This window comes from Talpa occidentalis, unplaced genomic scaffold, assembly GCF_014898055.3.
Source record: "Talpa occidentalis isolate TD23 unplaced genomic scaffold, MPIMG_talOcc4v2.1 talOcc4.4, whole genome shotgun sequence".
Lineage (NCBI taxonomy): Eukaryota > Metazoa > Chordata > Mammalia > Eulipotyphla > Talpidae > Talpa > Talpa occidentalis.
This window is the reverse complement of record NW_023604295.1, coordinates 125,543,158-125,564,390: the sequence shown is the minus strand read 5'-3', so window position 1 is coordinate 125,564,390 and position 21,233 is coordinate 125,543,158. Positions and strand designations below refer to the sequence as shown.

General features: G+C 35.7%; 1 protein-coding gene across 23 annotated transcripts in view; it reads left to right on the top strand.

The window, feature by feature from the left end:
• MBNL1 (muscleblind like splicing regulator 1) overlaps nt 1–21,233 on the top strand; it is a 186,701-nt gene that overhangs the window by 50,087 nt on the left and 115,381 nt on the right. For 10 of the 23 annotated variants that reach the window (XM_054701006.1, XM_037526281.1, XM_037526270.1 and 7 more), the window contains exon 2: nt 4,623–5,608. The exons of 4 other annotated variants lie outside the window; for them this stretch is intronic. In XM_054701006.1, coding sequence (XP_054556981.1) covers nt 5,435–5,608 — 174 coding nt within the window. In that variant the 5' untranslated portion in view covers nt 4,623–5,434. Of the gene's footprint in view, nt 1–3,986; nt 4,430–4,618; nt 5,609–21,233 lie in introns of those variants that run through there. 9 more of the 23 variants (XM_037526280.2, XM_037526269.2, XM_037526267.2 and 6 more) reach the window with 6 other exon arrangements.

Here is a 21,233-nt window from a genome sequence, read left to right as displayed (position 1 = left end):
ATGTTTTGGGAATTCAGTATTGATCCAAATCTTATAAAATCTTAATTTACAAAAAACATGTAGTTATGAAGATTTATCCAGTCTTGCCTGAAATTCTTCTGCTTTAATAGAGAAAGAATATAAGCTAGAAATTTGATACTGGAAATTTAGTGATGTCAATTTATAGGTTATGAATCGGAGTTACCCCTAGTGGCCTGTACCAAAGCCTGGTACCTACATTTCCTGATTGATAGACTAATAATGCAAAAAAGGTTGTATCTGTTCTGATTACTCAGTGCCCATTCTTTTTTTTTTTTAAAGATTTATTTATTTATGCATACAAGAACTGGGGTACAGGCCAGAGGTGTGGGGGGTGAGAGGATTCACCAGAGACAGAGCGGGGGACAGAACAGGCTGACTGAAACACACTGCTGAGGGGAGCAGGGGGCGAGCCAGGAGAGGTCTGCTGTGCCATGTGGGTTAGCTCCCTGGCGGGGGATCATACTCATGCTGCAGTGGCTAGGGATATAGCCTCATCGTGCTGAGTCTTAGCCCCTTGTGCCGCCAGTGTCCATTCTTTACTCGTTAGTTACATATTTATTATTTGCCTATGTATTTTACAATTAAGTAGCATTTTCAGCACTCATAGATCTGTAATTCTTTTTTTTTGAGCATTTTAATTTTATTATATATATTTTTTACATCATTTTTCATTTTTGCACAATGTATGCATTTTCATCTTGGTTATAGTCCCCATACAATTCCCACCCCCCGCCTTGTTTTGATCCTACTCCCTTCTCCCCTCACCCCCCAGTGTGTCTCTGGTTTATAGTTGCTTATTGATTTTGATTTTTACTTTATTATAATTAGTTTTTTTCCTGGTCCCTTACTTAGGTTTTCTAAATTCCTGCTATGATCTATAATTCTTTTAATAACACTTTTTCATAGAAATAAAATTTCTCTTTGACAGAAAATAAAACAACTGAAATACCCATTTGTAAGAATTTTTGGAATTGAAGTATGTTTTGTGCTTGAGCGAGACTAAGCTTATAGCATGCCAGAAAGGAAAAATAATCAACTCTAGAAATTGATTTTGTAGTTGTATTCAGGCATAACTACCAAGCAAGGAAGACATTTAATTATGATCTTTTGGACCCTTTCGATTATCAGTAAATATTTCCTCAGGGATGGGGGATATTTCTTAAAAAACATGTTCATTCCTATTAGTTTGAGTAAAAGTTATACGTTTATCAACATGTTGAAACTATCGTGTCTTAGGAACTAGGTTAAAAAAAAAAAGATGCATCCCATTGTCAGGGAGTTTTTATCCTTGGGTTCAAAAGCACCAAGATCCACAAAGTACTTAAAATATTTTGAGATGGTATAGTGTTTAGCATGTTGGCTCAGTCTTATAGAGGTGATATTTGAATAGCAATTTAAACAAGGAGAATGGATTTGCCAAGTTAAAGAGGTGAGAGAGTGTGTTTCAAACCAAATAAATGTTAGCATATAACAAGTCCCAGGAGCTCACAGCAATGGGCATGTTATAAGACCCTGTGTAGCTTCTCTCTAAAGGGAAAATACTAGAAGTTCAGTAGTCAACCCAAAAAAGAAACCGAAAGGATAAAAAATGTGTTAGTTCAAGACAAGGGAAAAGGTTGGAGAAAGAGGAAGTTGTAAATGCTCTTAGAGGTCAGGTAAAGATGAGAATTATTCATGTTTTTTGGATTTAGCTTTTATGGAAGCACTGAGGATGGCTACTGAGCAGTCAAGTTATGACTGTGGAGGCCACTGTGATATGGATTCAAAAGTGAATGGGAGAGAAGGAATCAGGAAAAAAGACACTTTACATACTTGCCTTTCCAGTGTGAAACTATCTGAGCACTTTGAGGGCAAGAAAAAAATTCAGGTAAAGCAAGGCATTCGTATATAAAAGGTTTATGAAGGGAAAGAAGACAATGTAGAATCTTAACTGTGGACAGAAGAGAAAAGCTCCTGGGAGACTGAAAAAAGCAGATACTGAAAGATTGAAGGTGAGTGGCAGGAAAAGAGAGAGCACAGGCCTCCGGACCGCTGTTTATTTTCTTTTTTTAAATTTATTTATGCATACAAGAACTGGGGTACAGGCCAGAGGTGAGTGGGGTGAGAGGATTCACGAGAGACAGATGGATTGACTGAAATACACTGCAGAGGGGAGCAGCGGGCGAGTCAGGAGAGGTCTGCTGCGCCATGTGGGTCTCCTTCTTGGCTGGGGATCGAACTCGTGCTGCAGTGGCTGTGGATAGCTTTGTAGGCTGTGTCTTAACCCCTTGTGCCACCAGGGAGGCACCCGGGCCACTGTATTTTTTGACTATGAAATATTTGTGACATGTATGCTCATTCCCTGTTCACAATAAGAGGATCATGGAGGAGTGACTCCAGAGTGATGAAGCTTTAGAAAAACTTGTGGAACATGAGAGGGAGTTGTCCGCGCTCAGGCAGAGTTCCTCCAGCGCAAGGGCCCCAGTGACAATGGAATATAGAAATTTATAACAGTAATGGGCCTGTGTGTGATCAAGTGTGTATTTTAGTATGTCTATGCGTTGTATTTACATATGTGTTTATCTGGGTATGTTCATGCAGGGGTATGTGTATTTCTGGAGTTCTGATGACTATTGGTCATTGAAGTTTCTGAAGTTTTTTCATCTCCATATATTTCTAATTACTGTGTGTGAAATACTGGGGTTAGTGACATGAGATTGTTTCTGTTTGGGTAACATGTAGTCTAGCATGGGACATAGAAGGAAATAAAACACTGTCCAGCGGAGTAGAGGTCATTCAGTGGTGGCAATGTTATTTTTTTAAATCCACTGGCCTGTGGAGATAGAGGAAGGGACTGCTGGCATCTGAGGTAGGTAAGTGGTTGAAGGAGAGGTAAGACTTTTAAGAGGAGGACAGAAGAGATTGTTGGCTGAAGATGTGGCGTGCTCAAGGCATGCAGCAGTTGAGAAATTTTGAATGCAGAGCAAAGATTCCAGAAGATGGATGATTCTTTATAGAATTTATGACTGATCTTGTTTTGTTTTTATGGAACTAGAAGTTAAAAACAGGGGGAAAAAGTAAAAACAAATATTTCTGGAGTGTTGGGATGAGTTGGTTCTTAAATCTTTCTCAGAAGTTTGAGCCTTACAATATATTTTTCCAAACCTAGTATCTGGCATATCTGTTACTTAAAAAAATGCTATGTATAAATAATTATATTAATCATAAAATAATTTTAAAAATTCTGCTAGTTGTCCATATTATATATGTGTATATTCTAATTTCCAAATTATAAATGTACCATATGTCAACTATTTTTGGCTCTAGAAAAAGTGGAAGTGAACAGGACATTTTATACTGTGTCATTGTCTCTTTGGAGTGTGTAACTCTCAGAGTTATTAAAGCTTTGTTGGCAACATTCACAAGGGATAAAATGTATATTTTTGTTTCTGTCCCTACTGAGCATTTTCTGAAAGTTTTTCCATCCTGATTGAAAGAGAAAGTAAGTAATTAAAAGCCAAAATGCCCTGCTATAAGGGGCAGGATTTTAGGTGCTGAGTTCATGTATCATCAGGCAATAGGGGATCCCCCAACCCCACCCTTCAGCTTCATTCCTACCTCTGAAGTGCATCACTCTGCTCAAATCAAATTGCTCACTTAATATTTAATGTTTCTGCGATGGAATCACTTTCTCCCTTGAGGTTGACTTCAGATTTGCCAGACACACTGACAACACTGCACTCTTATTTTCCCCACATGACCTCAGCTTCTGCTTAAAAAATATTGGAATAAAGGATGCTTTTGTTCATATCTCGCCTGCCTGTGATATATTGACAAAGTGTCTGCCGGCTGAATGGAATAGTTTTACAGTATGAGTGCTGCTTTCAGTGGAGGGGCAGGACTTAGGCTGTAGAAGGAAGTGAATTGGATAGGTCAGGAGAATGTACCATTTGTAAACACCCCTTTCCTTTTTTATTCACGTGTCAGGACAGCAGGAGCAGGCTGTTGAGTGTCCGCTCCTGCGCAGAGCCTGAGGGAAAGCAGCTTTTCAGTCAGCTGCAATTTTTAAACCTTGCTTTTTATTCCCTGGTAATGATCTTCAAGTGCTTGGACTTGTCTTAGGAGCTGTTTTGAAACTAACATGGTTTAGTCCACTAACTGCATGTTGGGTAAATTCAAAACCCACATGCTCGTCCTCTTGCAGTGGAATAAGTCACATCTGATGGACATTTTCTGTGCTTATAGCATAGTAATGAACGTCTGACAGGCGCGACCTTTCATAAGACAACCCACACTATTGGCTTTCTGCCCAGAATATTGCTGCAACACTATCTGTGATTGGTTATCTCTCTATCATGCATTGCTTCACAAGGGGAAGCGGCCCCCTTTTTTAATAAATCTACGATGGCTGGCTGCAATATGCCTCACTGTAAGTATTTGTGTGTGAGTGAGTGAGTGTGTGTGTGTGTGTGTGAGAGAGAGAGAGAGAGAGAGCAAGAGAGAGAGAGAGACAGACAGACTTGAATATTACTTAGTCTGGTAGCACATGGCAAGGTTGTGATACTGTAGGACATCAGTGAAGTGCTACTTAGTAAATCGTAACCTATCTCTTTTTTCTACAGGTTGGTACTAAGAAGTGCCTTTCCTGACGTCTCTGCTGCTTGGAACCGCTTCTAGAGCAGTCTCTGCTTTTGCCTTGCTTGCTGCCAGCTAGACTGACGACAGTACATCCACCCTCCACCTCTAGCCCAGACACCCCATTTCTACTTATAATCAAGAGAAAAGCTCTAAGTATCTGGCATTGCCCTAGGCTGCTTTAGTTTTAAAAGAAAAGTTTGCTGAAAAAGTAAGATATCTTCTGCCAGGAAATCAAGGAGGAAAAAAAAAATCATTTTCTCGATTTTGCTCTAAACTGCTGCATCTGTCTATGCCAAACTAATCAATACCGATTGCACCACCAAACTCCATTGCAAATTCAGCTGTGAGGAGATTCCCTTTCAGACAACTTTGCTGAGAGCAGCTTGGAAATTTGGTGTCAAAGGGTCTGCCACGTTTTCATGCTTGCATTTTGGGCTCCAAATTGGCACTGGGAAGGGGTTACTGAGAGCACAAGGCTGATCCGAGGCCCTACTTTTAAACATTCATCTACTTATGATCCTAGCATTTCTCTAAAAACCAAAACCTCTTTGAATTAACAGTTTCATGCTGTGAATTTCTAGTGGGAGATCTTTTCCTTGATATTGACAACACAATTTTCCATGTACTTTTAAAGGAGGGAGTGGGGGAAAGTATTTTGTTGGGGACATTTTCATCATCATTTTACAGTTTTATCAGTTCAGCATTTTTTTTTTGTTGTCGTTGCTGTTTTTTTTTTTGGGGGGGGGTTGGGTCTGTTGGTTTTATTGAAAAATTTAACTACCTGTAAAATCTAAACATGGCTGTTAGTGTCACACCAATTCGGGACACAAAATGGCTAACACTGGAAGTATGTAGAGAGTTCCAAAGGGGGACTTGCTCACGGCCAGACACGGAATGTAAATTTGCACATCCTTCGAAAAGCTGCCAAGTTGAAAATGGACGAGTAATCGCCTGCTTTGATTCATTGAAAGTGAGTAAATATTATATTATTTTAAGGATACGCAATAATTGAATAAAGGGGATGTGATCATACAGCCCACTTGCTTTTGCTAGTTGAGTTGTACAGTGTATTCTTACTGATGTTGATGTTGGGATGGGGTCTTTATTGAGAAGCAATAGAACCAAATCTGACTCAAATTTGTTACGAATAACTTCATCAGTCCTTTAATGCTGTGATTTTTTTTTCTAAAGCAGAAAGTGTCTATGCACTTTTTACTCAGTAATAGCAAAGTCAGTGTCTAGCTTTAGGAACAGTTTGTGTAGACATATGTGTGTGTTAGTGTGTGCATAGATTATAGAGAAGGCTGTGAAAGTAGACCGATGAAAATGATTTGTAAAGGTGCTGTACCTATGTAAAAATAATAGCGAATCTTAAGATAGCTGAACTTGAATAGATTATTATTATTTTGAAATGGATTTTGTTTTTATTTTACAAGTGTTATTATTGTAAGGCCAGAAGCAATGTGTTTTGTGGGAAAGATAACTAGAAGTAAGGTTTGAAACTGTTGCTACAGTGCCTTATCTGAGCCACAAACTTTTTTGAATATGACTTTTATAAATTAGTAGATGTTCAACTATTATTGATTTTTTTTTTTAGCTTCTAATATTCTAATGTGAAGTAACTTAGCAGTTTACTTACTGTTAGACCCTGGTTATTTTTGATCTGTAACAGTCTCAGCTTGAAGTGTTAAAACTTAGCTTTTGTGGGCACCACACTACTAACAGAGTCACTTTAGTGTGTCTTGACATTCAAAAGTGTCATAGTTCATAACTCAGCTATCATGTTTGAAAATGGGTGTTTTAAAAGATAGAGTAAATGTCTTTATTTTGACATGCAAGGTTAAGACTAGAAATGTGATTTTTCCTGGGTATCTCCACCTATTTGGTTGAATTGAATTGCCTTTGAATACTTATGTGCCGGTGTAATTCATTCTTTGAACCTTTGAGAGGGGGCTCACTGTCATTTCTGCGTATATAAAGAGAAGTACAAGTCTCATACAGCCATCTGGTTTTTGTCAAAAAAGAAGTGATATGATACTAATGCTCTATTTAATAACATTGGGATAAATTAACTGAAATAGTAACTCAGAAGTTAAATTACAACTCACCCTGATATTATGAGTTAACTATTTCAGTTCATTGCTTCTTGTTTCTATTTGGGCTGCTCAGTTTGCTAAAGTTTACAGGAAAGACTCAAGATATTTAAGAGAGTGATAAAAATGGAGTACTGACCACCACAAAGATATGTTAGTGTGTTAGATTATTCTTCATGTCATTGTCTGAAAGATCAATAGGCAAAAATTATAAATGACCACTGGGCCTTTTTTTTCTCTTTCCTTTGAAAGACATCCATGAAGGACACAGGGATCGTATCTTCGTGCATGTGTATTCCTAAGCTCGTGCCCACTGAATTTAGGTGTAATTAGAGACTGGCACCCAGAAAATGAGGGGCAAAGGGCTAATTACACTTGTCGGTAACCAGCTGTGTCCATAAGTAACCCTGTTTTGACCCAATTACTAGTAAATCCAATTTTTAATCCTACAGACAGTTCATGGTGCACTCCTAGCTGCAAAATGAAGGACATTAAACTTGGCTGTGACATTGAGTGGTTTCACAGAAGACCTGCCTCCACAGCATTTGGAAACATTGTGAAACATTAAAATTCAGTTGCTATTTTTCCATCTCAAAATATTTTTTTAGTTGCTGCTCACTTGTGGCCACAGAACAGTCCCCCCTTTGAGTAAAGCAGCAGCATTGCTTAATGACATGCTGTGTGGTTAACAAGATTCAACTGCCACATCAAGGCCTTTTTTTAAATAACATAATTTCAAGATTGTAAATTTACTTATAAAATGAACTCATTGCAGCAGCTAATCAGTGCAGACTTTGTCGTTATTCTTTGTCTTTCTAAGAGAGATTGAAATTTAATTTGTAGTATTTAAAAGTTGGGGAAATATTTTGATTTGAATAAGAGGAAAAAATAAACCCAAATTCATTTATCATGGAGCTTCATACCTAGAACAGTAGCTCCTTAAATGTTAGTTAAATAACAGCTAATAATTATTTTTTTAAATATGTAATTAAGCATTCACTTTCAAAAAACCTTGTTTCTTATACATATATATATATTTATAAACCTAACACATTGTGTTATGCAGTATTTAGAGTGCTATCTTTTAGATAGTAGTCTTCCTGTGTTCAGTTTTGTGGCTAAAGTAGATCAAAAACATATCTGAAAACAGTTAAAGTAACTCTGTGACTCACGCTTGAAGTTCTGAAATTTGGGAGCAGTATGAGGTTTCCATGCCAGTAACGGCTACATCATTTGTATTGTCTCACAGAGTAAAAGGAAGGAATTCAGAAAACTTGTAATATCCTGACTTCTTTAATAAAACATGCTGTATGGATTGCTACAATCTATAGTCCAGCCTTTTCTGAGTTCTTGAGCGTGAGATGGAGGTAGCCTGTGTAATCTACTATTTTTAGCAAGTTAGGAAAGCAAACCAAATACTCTCTGAGAGGACCCTGTGAAATGGCTGTACCCTTCAGCTGTGCTGTTTCAGACTTTGGCCAGGCTCCCAGGTGACTTACGTTTATAGCAGACTTCTACTTAGAAGAGGCGAATTCATTTCATTAAAAACATAAGTTGAACAATTCAGGACAGTATTTATTTATGTAAAAGAAATCAGTTGGCACATTACTAAGGGGAATAGGAAGAATTAGCTGTTAGTATTTTAGTTGCATATTGGTGATTTTAAGGTTTAAATAATTTGATTAAATTTGTTAAATAAAAATGTAGAACTTGGTGTCATAATGAATGTGTTGATAAGTAAAATGGAAATACATGATTTCTATGTATATCAGAAGTAGTTAATAAGAAAGAGCAAATGTTCTAATAATGTGTGCTAGTTTATAGATTAAGCAGTATTTTATGCATTTAATTTTGCTTTTATACTTGTAGTCTTAATTTACAATAGCAGTCTAAGTATGTATTCAAATTGAGAATTAAATTGCTTACAAACTATACATGTGTTTTAGTTACATCAGAAATCATGAATATTTCAAAAGTACACTATTTTATGCAGGAGATAATTTTTTCCCTTATGACTTGTGACAAGGATACCAAAGAGAAAAGAAATCAAAAGAAAAATGTCCACACTCCAAACTGTCATTGAAATGATTCTGTATTTAGAAATGCTGATTCAAATAATAGTTAATGACAAATTGCCTGTTTTCTTCCATAACGAACTCTTAAATAAAATTTGGGTAGTTGATTTAAAGAAAATTTCCAGGAAGAATGTATTTTAATGGATGACAAGTTACTTATATTAATTAAAAAAAAGCTTTCACCCTATTATTCACAGAAATAGACATTTCTTACTGAAACTTTTTTTCAAATATCCATTTGTTTTTCAGATGCTGGGGGGTAAGGGTTATAACCTTTATGTTTATCACCTATTTACCAAAAATGTAGCAAAACTCTTACTTCTGAAAACTTAAGACACTTGTTCTGTTATCAAATTGTGCAACTTGATGATAATTAAGCTTTCATTTCACTATTACACACCTTTATGTATATCAACAGCACAGTTGATCAAATTTATCATAGAAATATAGAGATCAGATTTCACTGCAAAGTGACCCAGAATCAAAGGTATGTAGTGAACCCATTTATAGTATATCTGAAGAATGGGTGAGTACAGAAATCAGCTATTGGAGGACAGACCACCAATATGTAAAGGCCCCAGGCAAATGAGCAACCTGAAAGCTCAAGGTCAGTAAGGTGAATCAACTAAGGTGGGTCACTCAGGGATCTGGTAGCATAACTGGATGTTATAAAGTGGTGCTACTGTGTGCCCAGTTACATTGTACAAGATCTTCCATTGTTGGCACAGTGTATTTCAACATAGCAGTTGACTATGTTGCTACTGATCTAAGTCTCCAGTTTACTCTTTTCATTGTATCTTTTAAACCAGTTTAATTGATGATCCTGACAATTGATACCTGCAAGTTTCAGACTAAGCATCCAACTTGATTTAAAACTGACAGTAAACTCCTAATTGGAATAACTTTTACCAGCAGTTTTGTGGATTATTGTTTTTGGCTAATGGCTTCTCCTGTGTGACATTAAAACTTGGACAGATTATTAGATGTATGCTAAGTCTTTACAGGTCTGTGCTGAGTGTATCCTTCAGTGACAGGTTGACAGACTTCCTCATTTCCCATGGTGATTTAGGAGATGAGCTAACTGTAAGTTGTAATTCTTATAGCAGGGATGTTTCATGGAAATGTTCAAGAGGTATTCCCTCAGCAGAAAATTCACATCTTTGTAAAGAATATTCTGTGAATGGACTGTGATGTCATCAACTAATGTGAACCTTTCTTTAGTGAAATTCTCAATAGCTGCAGCTGCTTTGGTATTACTAACAAGTATGTGTTCACCTAATTATTCTCTTTTAGTTAGAAATTCTTTAGAAAGATAGTTTATAAGTGAATAAAGATTTCTAAACTATTGGACACATTTCAAGCTGCCTGCCTGAAATCAAGCTACCTTAAGACACTAATTCTAGAAGTACTTTGTTTTCTTTTATAAGATTTTGGTACATTGCTTCTAATTTTTTTTTCTCACTAACCTTTGCTTCAATGTGAATGTGACAAACTAAAAACAATGTAAAACTAAAGGAGAGGGATTTTGCATTTTATAGTTGAGTTCAAAGTTTAATTGTAACTCAGACTTCTAGATTTATGAGAAATTATGATTTTATGAACAGTTTCAAAACCATTCGATATCCAAGGCTGTTACTGACTTCAAAATCCATGCAGCTTGGGGTATATCTTCTGTTTAGGAAGCACATAATGTATGTCCAGTTCACACGAGAGGTGAGAAATTGAATGTTTCTCTGACCCAGGCGAAAACTAGGGACGTAGTTTGGGAAGCTTATCCATCATTTTCCTTGCCAAGGATAAGTAGAGGATTTCTGCTATCAGCATCGCTAATCCGTTACCTTTCATGCTGAGCAATGTCTCTGCCTTCCCACAGACTTAGACAAAGCTGCTTATTTTCTTACAAAGAGATCCTATTGAGAAAATTTTGAGGTTTTTAAAAAAAATTTTTTAACTTTAGTAGAAATACATTCTGTGCTTTTAGATAAGGAAGCAATTTTCTATGTTAACAAGCCAAAAATGATGACAGTCAGTGGAAGTGTACAACTAAATAAATGGCCTTAGATTTAATCCTAATGATGGTTATTAATTTGCAGAAACTTCAGTCAAAGCAATTGGAAGGCTTGATAGAAACAGTTAGTTGTTTGAAGTATAATAGCTTATTAGAATGGTGAATTCTCTGAGAATTTCACTATAAACAAGTGTAATTTTAGTGAGGACTTCTAATATTCGTTTATAGTAAACAGTGACAGAGTTTATCTATTGCTGTGCTTTGGGTACAAATAACATCAAATGCCCATCTGCAGCAATACACATAGTCTTTGGCATATTTTGGAAAAATTTTCACTTAGAGATAAAGTAATGGTGTTGTTAGAGATAAAGCTTTCTGTATTTCAAGGACTTATGCTTTGAAAAATACTGAGAGTTGTAACCCCTTAAACATGATATTTTTATGGAGAGGCTGTCTCCATTAATAATTTTGGATAATTTTGCATCTTGGCCATCTCTGGTCTCCATTCTTTTATTATCTCTGAGTTCTGTTCAGCTTCCTAACTGTCCATCTTCAGAACTGTTGGTTCTTTTCCCTTTTCACGTTTCTTACTGGGATCATGGAAATCATTTCATCATTTTGTGTCTGAGGAATTATATTCAGCATGAGCAACAGAGACACAGCCCCTCCAACACTGGTATAAACAAATTTAAGGATTTATATTTCAGTTGGTCGGACACAACTTTATGATGACTCCAGTCACTAGAGTTTAGGTTTCTTCATCCTTAGTTCCTGAGGAGCACTTGGTTTTCTCAAAATTGCAAGATGACCACTGCAGTGCCAGACTTCATATCTGCATTTTAGGAAGCCGGGAAAGGCAAGGACAAAAGGATCCCTGTCCACTCAGGCTCCATCTAACAGAGGCCCTCTGAGTTTCATCCAGTGATGTATCCTGGTCTCTCATTGGCTGATTTTGGCAGCAAGTGTAGCTGGGAACTGTAGTCTTTTAAATGTACCATGCATTGACTTAGGTCTTCAGTAGCAAGGTAGGAAGGGAGATTGGATGTTCCTGAGGGTCGTACTGGGATGGGAAATTTAGAGAGATTTATCCCACTAGAAAACTTCTGTTAACTCTCCAGAATCAAGTAGAGAGATCATTGAAAAGAACTTTGGATCTTTCTGTTTGGGCAAACTTGTGATCATGTCTTTTGTCCTGGTTAACCGCAGTTGCCTTTTTTATTTTTTTCCCCTTGTCAAATCATGTCAGTCAGTAAAACCTGGAATACTACAAATAGATTGATTTTCACTTATATAGAAAGTATGTAGAAAGTGTAGAAAGTATATAGCTTCTTTTTCATTTGTTCCTATTTACATATATTTATATATAGTTTAAATTTATATTTCCTTTGTATGAAGTAAAAGAGGAGTTAATGTTTATTTAAATTTACTATATTACTGATCAGTATTTTCAACGCTTTTTATTTTCTCATAGAATTTAATCCTCGCAAGAAGTCTTTGAGATAGTTCTGATATTACTGCCGTTTCACAGGTGGCCACACTGAGTACAGAAAGTTAGGTAATATGCACAAAGTCACTCAACCAAAGAAAAAGGTGCTCTCCAAGCCTGGTGTCCTGATTTCACAATCTGCACTGTTAACTTCTGTCCTTTAAAACATTGCTTCTTAGTTTGTATATCTATATTCTAAGGATTTAGCAGAGACAACACCCAAACAGTAATGCTTAGTAAATATGAATGTCTAAGGCACATTTACAGCATTAAAACAGTACGTCCTCAGAATTATTATATTTTAAGTCAGCAAATGAATCATTGAGTGAGCATGAGATAGCAGCAAGAATACTCCCACCAACTTTCAAAAAATAATATATCTGTTCAGAATATAAGACCATGTAGAAAACAGTTTTCAAATTATCTGAAATAAGTCATCACTGTGTAAACTGCATAGCTGCTTCCCTCTTGTAAATAAAGCCATCTTCTAAAGTTTTAATTGTTTAGAATGCATTTTCCCATAGAATCAATGTGGTTAAGTCGTCAGGCAACACTGGGACGGCCAAGTAACACACATGCTACTGGAGTTAGAGTGCAGTACACACAATACTCTGGAAACTGGTTATTAATGAAATCCAGGAGGCTCCAGAGAAGCTTGATGAATGCCATCTTTTCCTAAATCTTAAGTAATACTAGTATCATAGACCCTAACTGCTTTTGTTCAACTATTTCTATGGGAAAGATGTATTTCACGTTTCAGTTTCAGTTCCAGAATTTCATCTTGGCTTTGTGCAAGGGTGTGACCTTTTCTAAACCTTAGGTCACTTTCTACAAACCATGCATGAATGTTGCCCCTCCCCCTGCCCTGCTTCACACTCTCCTGTCTTCAGATCTAGCCGCTAATATGTAGCAGCTCAGAATCAATAGTGACCAGGCTAGGTAGGGGTGAGTGTCTGTAATCCAAAACTTCCCTGGGATGGGAAGACTTCTTTGGTGAATATGTCTTCCATGTCACTTCTTTTTTTAATGAGGACTCAACCTGCTTCCCTTTTGCATGTATAGCTTGTTGGTCCTGAGTCTGGTTTGCTGTGAAACTTAATGTTAATGAACAACTTCTCCACATTTTCTTTCCTTTCAGAAATTTTCCAAAGTATAGTTGTTTGGATGCTGTTGATTTCTGACTACAAGTAGTGGTGGAGAAATGGGTAGATAGTAAAAGTATTAAACTAATTTTTTGTTTGTTTTCTGGTCAATTTTTTACAGGATATATTCAAATAATCAAAGGGTAGCTATAAAGAATTTGTTGTGAGCAGAAAGAGAGAGAAAATTCAAGGAGTATAACAAATGTCTCCTTTATCAGTTCTGAGAAAGCATATATTAAAAATGTAGCCCTCAAGGGATGATGTGCCAGTAGAGAACAGTGTGTGGACTTAGGAGGGGGAAACTTCTCAATAGTAATTGAAGGGTCAGTGGAAGAGAAACTAAAGGAATGGTGTGAGAAAGGTTTCTGGTAGTTTCCCTCTTTTTTTTTTTTTTCCTCCAGTTCTTTTCACAACTACTAATTCTGAGACCAGAAGGGGAAGAAAAGAACTAGAGGGAATCCCCAAACAGACTTCCCCTAGCCACAGACCATCGGATTGAGCCAGTTTGTCCTGGATTAGCATTGATCATTTGAGAACCACCTGCATTTTAACCCCAAATCACAATTTTAGGCCCATCAAGCTTTTTGTAAAGGTATCTCTGTTTATTAAACAATAACTATATTTTAATTCCTGTTAATGTTAGGTTAAGACAAAATTATTTATCGAAATCTAATACCTTGTTTTCTCAAGACCGCATACAACCCCAGACATCTTAAGCTAGAAATCATGTCTCTGCGTAAAATACAAACTAATTACTTAGGCTCCTAGATTTCAGAACTACTTATACTTAAGTCCAGGCTGTTCTCAGATAAGACAAGAAGCATCTGCTGTTAATAGTTGACAGTAAATTACACAAAGTAAAACATGGAAAATTAAAGTTAGAAAAGCTGGAAAGCTTTTCTATCATTTTCAATTTTCTGCACAAGCATGGACATAATCAGTGTTTAGGATCTGCTTGTGATGGATAAATTACATCTGTAATTCATTCTTTTCCATGTTAACTGCATTCAGACATAATTTGCGTTCAGATATCTTTGCTCATCTAATATTCTAAAATTGTTCATAGACTGCAAACAAGTCTAGTAACATCTCCCAATCCCAGGAATGTTTTATAAGTAAACAGTGTTCGCTTACCAAATGGGCCAAATTAAAAAAAAAATTAGAGAAAAGCAAAGCCAAATTTATCATGCCCAGAATGAGATTCCTCTTTGGTGGATGACATTGTTTTCATAAAACAATTCTCCTTTAAGGGAGGCAACTGAGAAATGAACCATGAAGAAAGAAAGAAGTAAAGAATTCATTATATAAAGAATCCTGTTAAGAAAGAGCTGTGTTATGAATGAACTATCTTTCTTCACAGTATCTCATATCTCTTCATGGCTAAGTGGAAACTAATGAAATCTAAATCTAGCCATGAGAAAAGATTATCATCATGATTTTATTTATTGAAACTTTTTTTTCATTATTATGAACTTTTACTGCCAGACATTGCCTTCCATGAATCATAGTGTAGCAATAAATTGAAAACAAATGTCCATATGAGAAACTCAATATATTAAAAACAAAACAAAACAAAACAAAAAAACCCCAAACTCCCTTTAACTAAAGAGTTATTGCCCACTCTGAAGTTGTGTGCACTCTAAGTCATTGCCTGGTGGAATCAATTCAAGTGCCCCCCAACCAATCCTTTTAAACTATGATTGACATGAAATAGCTTAATATGTAACATCCATATAGTGGGTTAATTATATGTAGTGAGAGATCCAAAATTGTTTGTTCTAGACTCCTTATTACATAGCCTAAGCTTCTGTAATTCCCACTAAAGAGAGGTTTTTTTTAAACAAAAAGATATTTTCATACTGAAGGTTTAAGAATTTGAAGAAATTGAAGGTCAAAGAATATGCAACTTCTGCATCTCAGTTGAAGGAAAATAATCCATTCTTTCAACATTTATTATCTACTTGGTACCAACATTGCAATAGGCAATTTGGCTACAAGAGTGAAAATTACACAGAGCCAAACCTCCTTTCCTTGGATGTTGATAGGCTAGTATTTCTGTAAATTTTCAAGCTTCTGAGAAGTTTAATGAAGATTAAAATGACCATAGAATAATAAAATATTGTTTCAGCTCATGTAGTCTGTAATTTAAGTGTCCTAGAGGAATACACATTTGCTCATAAAAATACAAGTGGATATTAAATATTTTTATGTATGTCTGAGAGGTCTGTTGTGACAACATTAGTGAGTTAGTCAACAAGTAGTTACTGTAGGAAGAGCCAGGGAATTACATTGTATTGTCAGAATCAGAATCGAGTTTGTTTACAATATAAGAGATCTATACCTGATCTATCATCATATTCCATAATTTGGCAGGATAAGCCCGAGTCAGATTGAGTCTTATGTAACACAGGTAGAAGTGTTTAGTTTCATTCTCCTGATTTGATCATCATCTATCATATAAAATAATGCTGCTCATTATTTAATCAAAAACATTAAATAACCTATACAAGTTGGATAGCCAGGGGCTGGTTGAACTGGAGTTTATCACAGACAGCCTGTCTTTGGAGCCTGTGCTTTCTATCTTCACATTAAGTTTATCTTGCTCAAGCTAGCAGGGTTATGAAGCAGTGGTCTTATGCATGCAAAAGTCTTAATTATTAGTGAGGCTACATATTAGAAAGTCAGACATACTTAGGCAAGTAGTTGTTTAATCACTGCAGTTACCTTAATTTAAGACAACTGTTTTTTGGGATGCTTACTTCATTTTTTTTTAATTCAGAAAACCATCCCTGTAAATTACTGATATCTTTTCATTTAAGATGAGAAATTTATACTAAACTTTTAAGTAGAAGTCTGATAATGTAGAGATTATAAACTTAAGTTAAGAATTCAAAAAGTCATGCAGTCGGAAACAGCCTATTAAATCAGAATATAGACAATTATAGTGAGGAAAAAGTGAGTGTTTCAGGATTCCATGACAAAACTTAGATCTGAAGTAAATGACACTAGAAAAAGAAGTTTTCATTTCATAATTATTATGATTATTTTTTGTATAAGACTAGTATTCCTTACTCAAGGAAGGAGTATACTTGCTATTTTTCTAATGCATAGAATCACAAGATATTATTTTGTAGAGTCTGAGATTTCACTTGTCTTATTTCATGAGTTTTACTGGACATTTATAATAATATTGGAAACAAAAATTTGTTTTTTTAAGTCTTTGTAAGTTGTGCTATATGAAATTAAAAGCTAGATTAAACCTGTCTACTTCTTTGACAATATTCAAATTATGTTTTCTTACCTTATATAATATACTTTGTCATTATGAATTTTAAAATCATGCTAAAATTATCTAGAAATAAAATTTCGGTAGTGAATTTCAATTCTTTGTATATTTGTGTAGAACTGTATTGATGATGCCAAAATATCTGGACCCAGTAAGAGGAAATTTCTTCACATGAATAACTTAATTTTAATGAAATTTTTAAAAACAGCTCGCATTTTAAATAATTTTACATTATATGAAATTGAAATAAAAATGACTTTGCAAAGAAAGAATCATTGATTACATTTTTTTTTCATGATATGGCAAAATAAGAATGTTGCTCTCAGAAAAACATGGATTTAATAATAGAAAGTTCCCTGGGTGTACAGGGTATGTAGTAAACATTAGTTTAAGTTGTAATCCTGGACTATTAAGAGATAGAGCTTAATTATTAGTGTTCATTATATGATTTAAAATATTCCTTGGGAAATGTTTCATTATTCTCACATGAGGGTCATTTGGATGAAGGATAGCTTGGGAAAAAATAAAGAAAGCCTTTAATCTTTGTTGCAAGGATCCTTTTGTACATGATTAAGGCATTAAACAGTGGCTTTTGAACATTTTCTTGAATATATCAGTTAGTTAGGAATATTTTAACAAAATTGTCTTTGACATACAAATTCAAATTTAGTATAGAAGTCAAGAGTAATTTATGTGCAGAGCCCAATGCTCACAGAGAAAAGCAAGTGGTATTCCTTGTCCTTTGGTGTATTTCTCTGGGCATTTTCTCCACTAGTTTGTTTCAGTTTCAAATTTACTTTTTTTTTTTTTTAAAGATTTATTTTTATTTATTTATTTATTTATTTAATTTATTTATACAAGCACTGGGTACAGTCAGAAGCGCGGGAGGGTGAGAGAATTCACCAGAGCCAGAGTGGGGAGCAGAGCAGGCAGAAGGACCAAAGTACACTCCTGAGGGGAGCAGCGGGCGGCAGGAGAGGTCTGCGCGCCATGTGGGACCCTCCTCCGGTGGCTGGGGAGCAGCTGGGTATTGAACCGGCGCCGCAGAGGCCGTGGGCAGCTTCGCAACCCAGTGCTCAACCGCTGCACCACCGGGAGGCCCTCAAATTTACTTTTCGGGGTGTTCTTTGAGCATTTAGATTGGCCTTTATGCCTTTTTCCTTAAAATGAAATTTACATTGAAAATTATTTTATAGCAAATAAATATATTGGTGCCAGGAATAATGAGAATGTGGTCACTTGTGGTTTTCATGTAGTCCCAATGCTACTTTGGAATTTTAATCAAGATAGGATCTTCAGAATAATTGCAAAAAAGATATGCAAAAAAATGTAGGTAGAAATCTTTATGGCAGAGTAAGGTCTGATTAACAGCCTAAACCATGAATTCAGCTGGATCTGGGTTTGATTCCATCTGTTTCTTAATGACTTTGTGTCAGTCACTTTAGCTCCTGAAGTCTCAGTTCCCTTATCTGTAAAGTGACTTTAATAATACAAGCTTTGTGAGGTTTGTGAGAATTCAGTGAAATCTATTATGTAATATAGGTAATTTCATGCAATGTCTCTCTCAGTGAAAATACTGTAGAAATGGAAATGTTGCCTTCATATGAATGCTGGAATTCAGCCTGTTATCTTTCCCTTTATAAGAAGAATTTTGCTTATTTCACAATAAATGCCTCCTCATTTTTGCATATTTATCTGGAATATGTATAAATGTGCATTGCCACATAATAGTTTTCTTACCTGTCATAAGGAGATGGGACCCCCTAACTCCATAGCCTGTGTAACAGTTGACCTTACCTCATTGGGGTTTTATTATAAAATAATTCAGTGTTTGTATTATTGTCAGTGCCTGAAAATCCATTTCTAAATGCAGATATCCATGAATGGAAAAGTGCTTGTAACCATCTGTTCAAATTTAATTTCATTTACAACTAATGCCTCTTTAGCACTAAGCTAGTCTAAAATAAATAATTCACATTTGATATTTCAAATGCTATATTATTTATGTAAATTTGTTCTTAAAAGACTCACCTAAGACTCTTTTTCAAAAATAAAATTGGTATTTATTCATTGAAGTACCTGCACAGGGTACTTTAACTGCACAGTTTAAATATTGGAGTCAGTTTTTCATGATTTGTACTAACCCTATTTAGTTCTTCTTATACTTATATAACTTAATTGGTAACAATTACTTTCTCAAAGCAGTAAAGAAGCATCCAAGTCCATGATAGTCTGTCATATCCTCATTTTCCCTCCTTTCACAATTACTTAGAATTAGTGGGGACTAGTGAATTGGTTACTTTGGCCTGACGATACTAAAATGTGCTTGAACAAGTTCAAGATATTTGACTGGTTTGAAACAGCAGAGTACAGACAGACCTTTTCAGCAAGTGGGGAGAAAGCACAGTTCCCTGATTTTATTGGTTCATGAGAAATGACACAACCTTGCATTTTCCTGTAACCATGTCCAGGTTTTCCTTTGCCAGTTGTGGTTGATTGTTGTTATATTGTAATTCTATGTATGAGTTGTTCACTTACTGTTTGATTTATTGAGCCATGCCTCTGCCTTCTTGTTAGTACTATTGATTATTGCCCATTTTGTTCTGCTGTGTATTGATTTGGTATGTAGCAATGAGTTAACTGTATTACTTGATGTTGAAGGAAGATCAAAGGCACGTTCAAAGGAGATGCTTGTAGCTTGTTTAATTGAGTTGTCTATTTTATGCTTTTAACATGTTGTAAAACAATTAGGAGAAAGTACTGGAGGATCTCTGAGGGGAGGGAGGGTAAAATTTGTTTTTAGCTTTTTGGGAGATACCAAAAATTGTGCAGCAAGGCCTTCCTCAAATTAAATGATCAGGGATAGTGAGTTAGTAGATATGTGAAGCCAGGAATTTGCCTTTCATATTAAAAAAAAAAAAAAAAAAAAAACTAGGTCGCATCTTTAGATGCTTATTGAGAAACATTCACTTCGTTTTTTAAGAATTGTTTTATTGAAACAACTTTTTATTAGATAGTCATAAAATAACAAGCAGGGGATACATGTGTTCGTGTGTGCTGGCATTTTGGGGGCTTTGCAAAGATAGAAAATGAAGCCAGATGATGCAGTTAGGAATCAGAGCCGATCCTTTTACCTGCTCCTGTTTTGTTTCTTAGTTAATTTTTTCCCTTGTATATGATAATATTAAAGAGAATGCCAATTATGATTTTTGACAGTTTAAATTTTCCAAACTTTAGACAATTCACAATGAAAAAAATTAACCTTCAGAATGAGATCATGGTACCCATGTCCCTTAATGAATGTTACCTTTTGTTTAACAGCGCAGTTGGCTCTAATCCATGGAAAAGTTTTTATTTCCCATCAGTTCCAAGGTAGAAGCCAAACCAAAGTTAAAGAAACATTTTCCAGGAGACAAGTTTCTACAGATATTATCAACAGTCAGCGAACATGCGCGTGCTCTCGTGCTCTCTCTTTCTCTCTCTCACACACACACATACACATGCACTTCTTTCCTTTTTAATAAAGGCACTCCTTATTAATCATTCCTGATCATGTTATGGCCTCAAAGTTTGCTTCCATTTTCAAAATGTATTTGCTTCAGGATGACTGAAGAAGGGTCATTCTCTCCCTGTTACTGCCTTCCAGGGCTTTGTGATCTACAAACTTTTTGCCACCTCTGATTTGTTTGGCTTATATATGGTTTTTGAAGACTGAGGGAACTTAAAAAAAATTATGCTTGGCTTTTTTCAAAAGGCCTATTAAAAACTGTGGTCTCAAAAGATACACCAGTTCAGAACTTTAATTATAGAAATAGGAGAGCTCAACATTGAAGGTAGGATGTGTAAGATGATACCAATTGGACCTTTCTGCTACAAGCTCACTAGACCCAAACAGTTCTCCTTCTAGTGACCAACCGTGCTAACAGTAGGAACCATTTAATTTCATGTGAGTCAAAAGCTTACATGTTTCACCCAGTGTGTGCCCAGCAACATCTCAGGTACTTCCCAGACTTCCTGTGCAAGCAAAAGAGATGGAATGTAGATTGTCTCTCTATCCCTTTCACTTGCTACCCCACCTCGAACTACTCAGCTGGAAGCTCTTAACCAAGAGGGATGGCCAAATATATTTTTAAAATGCTATACAATCCTAGTCAACCACCACTCTTTTTTTACTGCCAAGGGAACACAGTGTTTTTGCCATGACTTCTCAATCTATATAGAAGATATATTTTTCTCCTAAGGATACAGCCATCTGGAAATTTTCACATACTCCAGAGTTTCATATAGAGCTGGCTTTGCTTTCTGATGAGCGCTGTGAATAAATTTTAAAACATGGCCTAAAAATGAAATAACCTCTCCTAATTAGTTATTTCTTATTCATAGTTTGAAGGGGCAATTGTTGTTTCATTCCTGTCCCCATTAGGTTTTTTGTTCAAAAATAATTTTTTCTCCCTCAGTAATATTCCTTATGATGTCTGTCCCCTAAAGAATTCTACTTCATATAC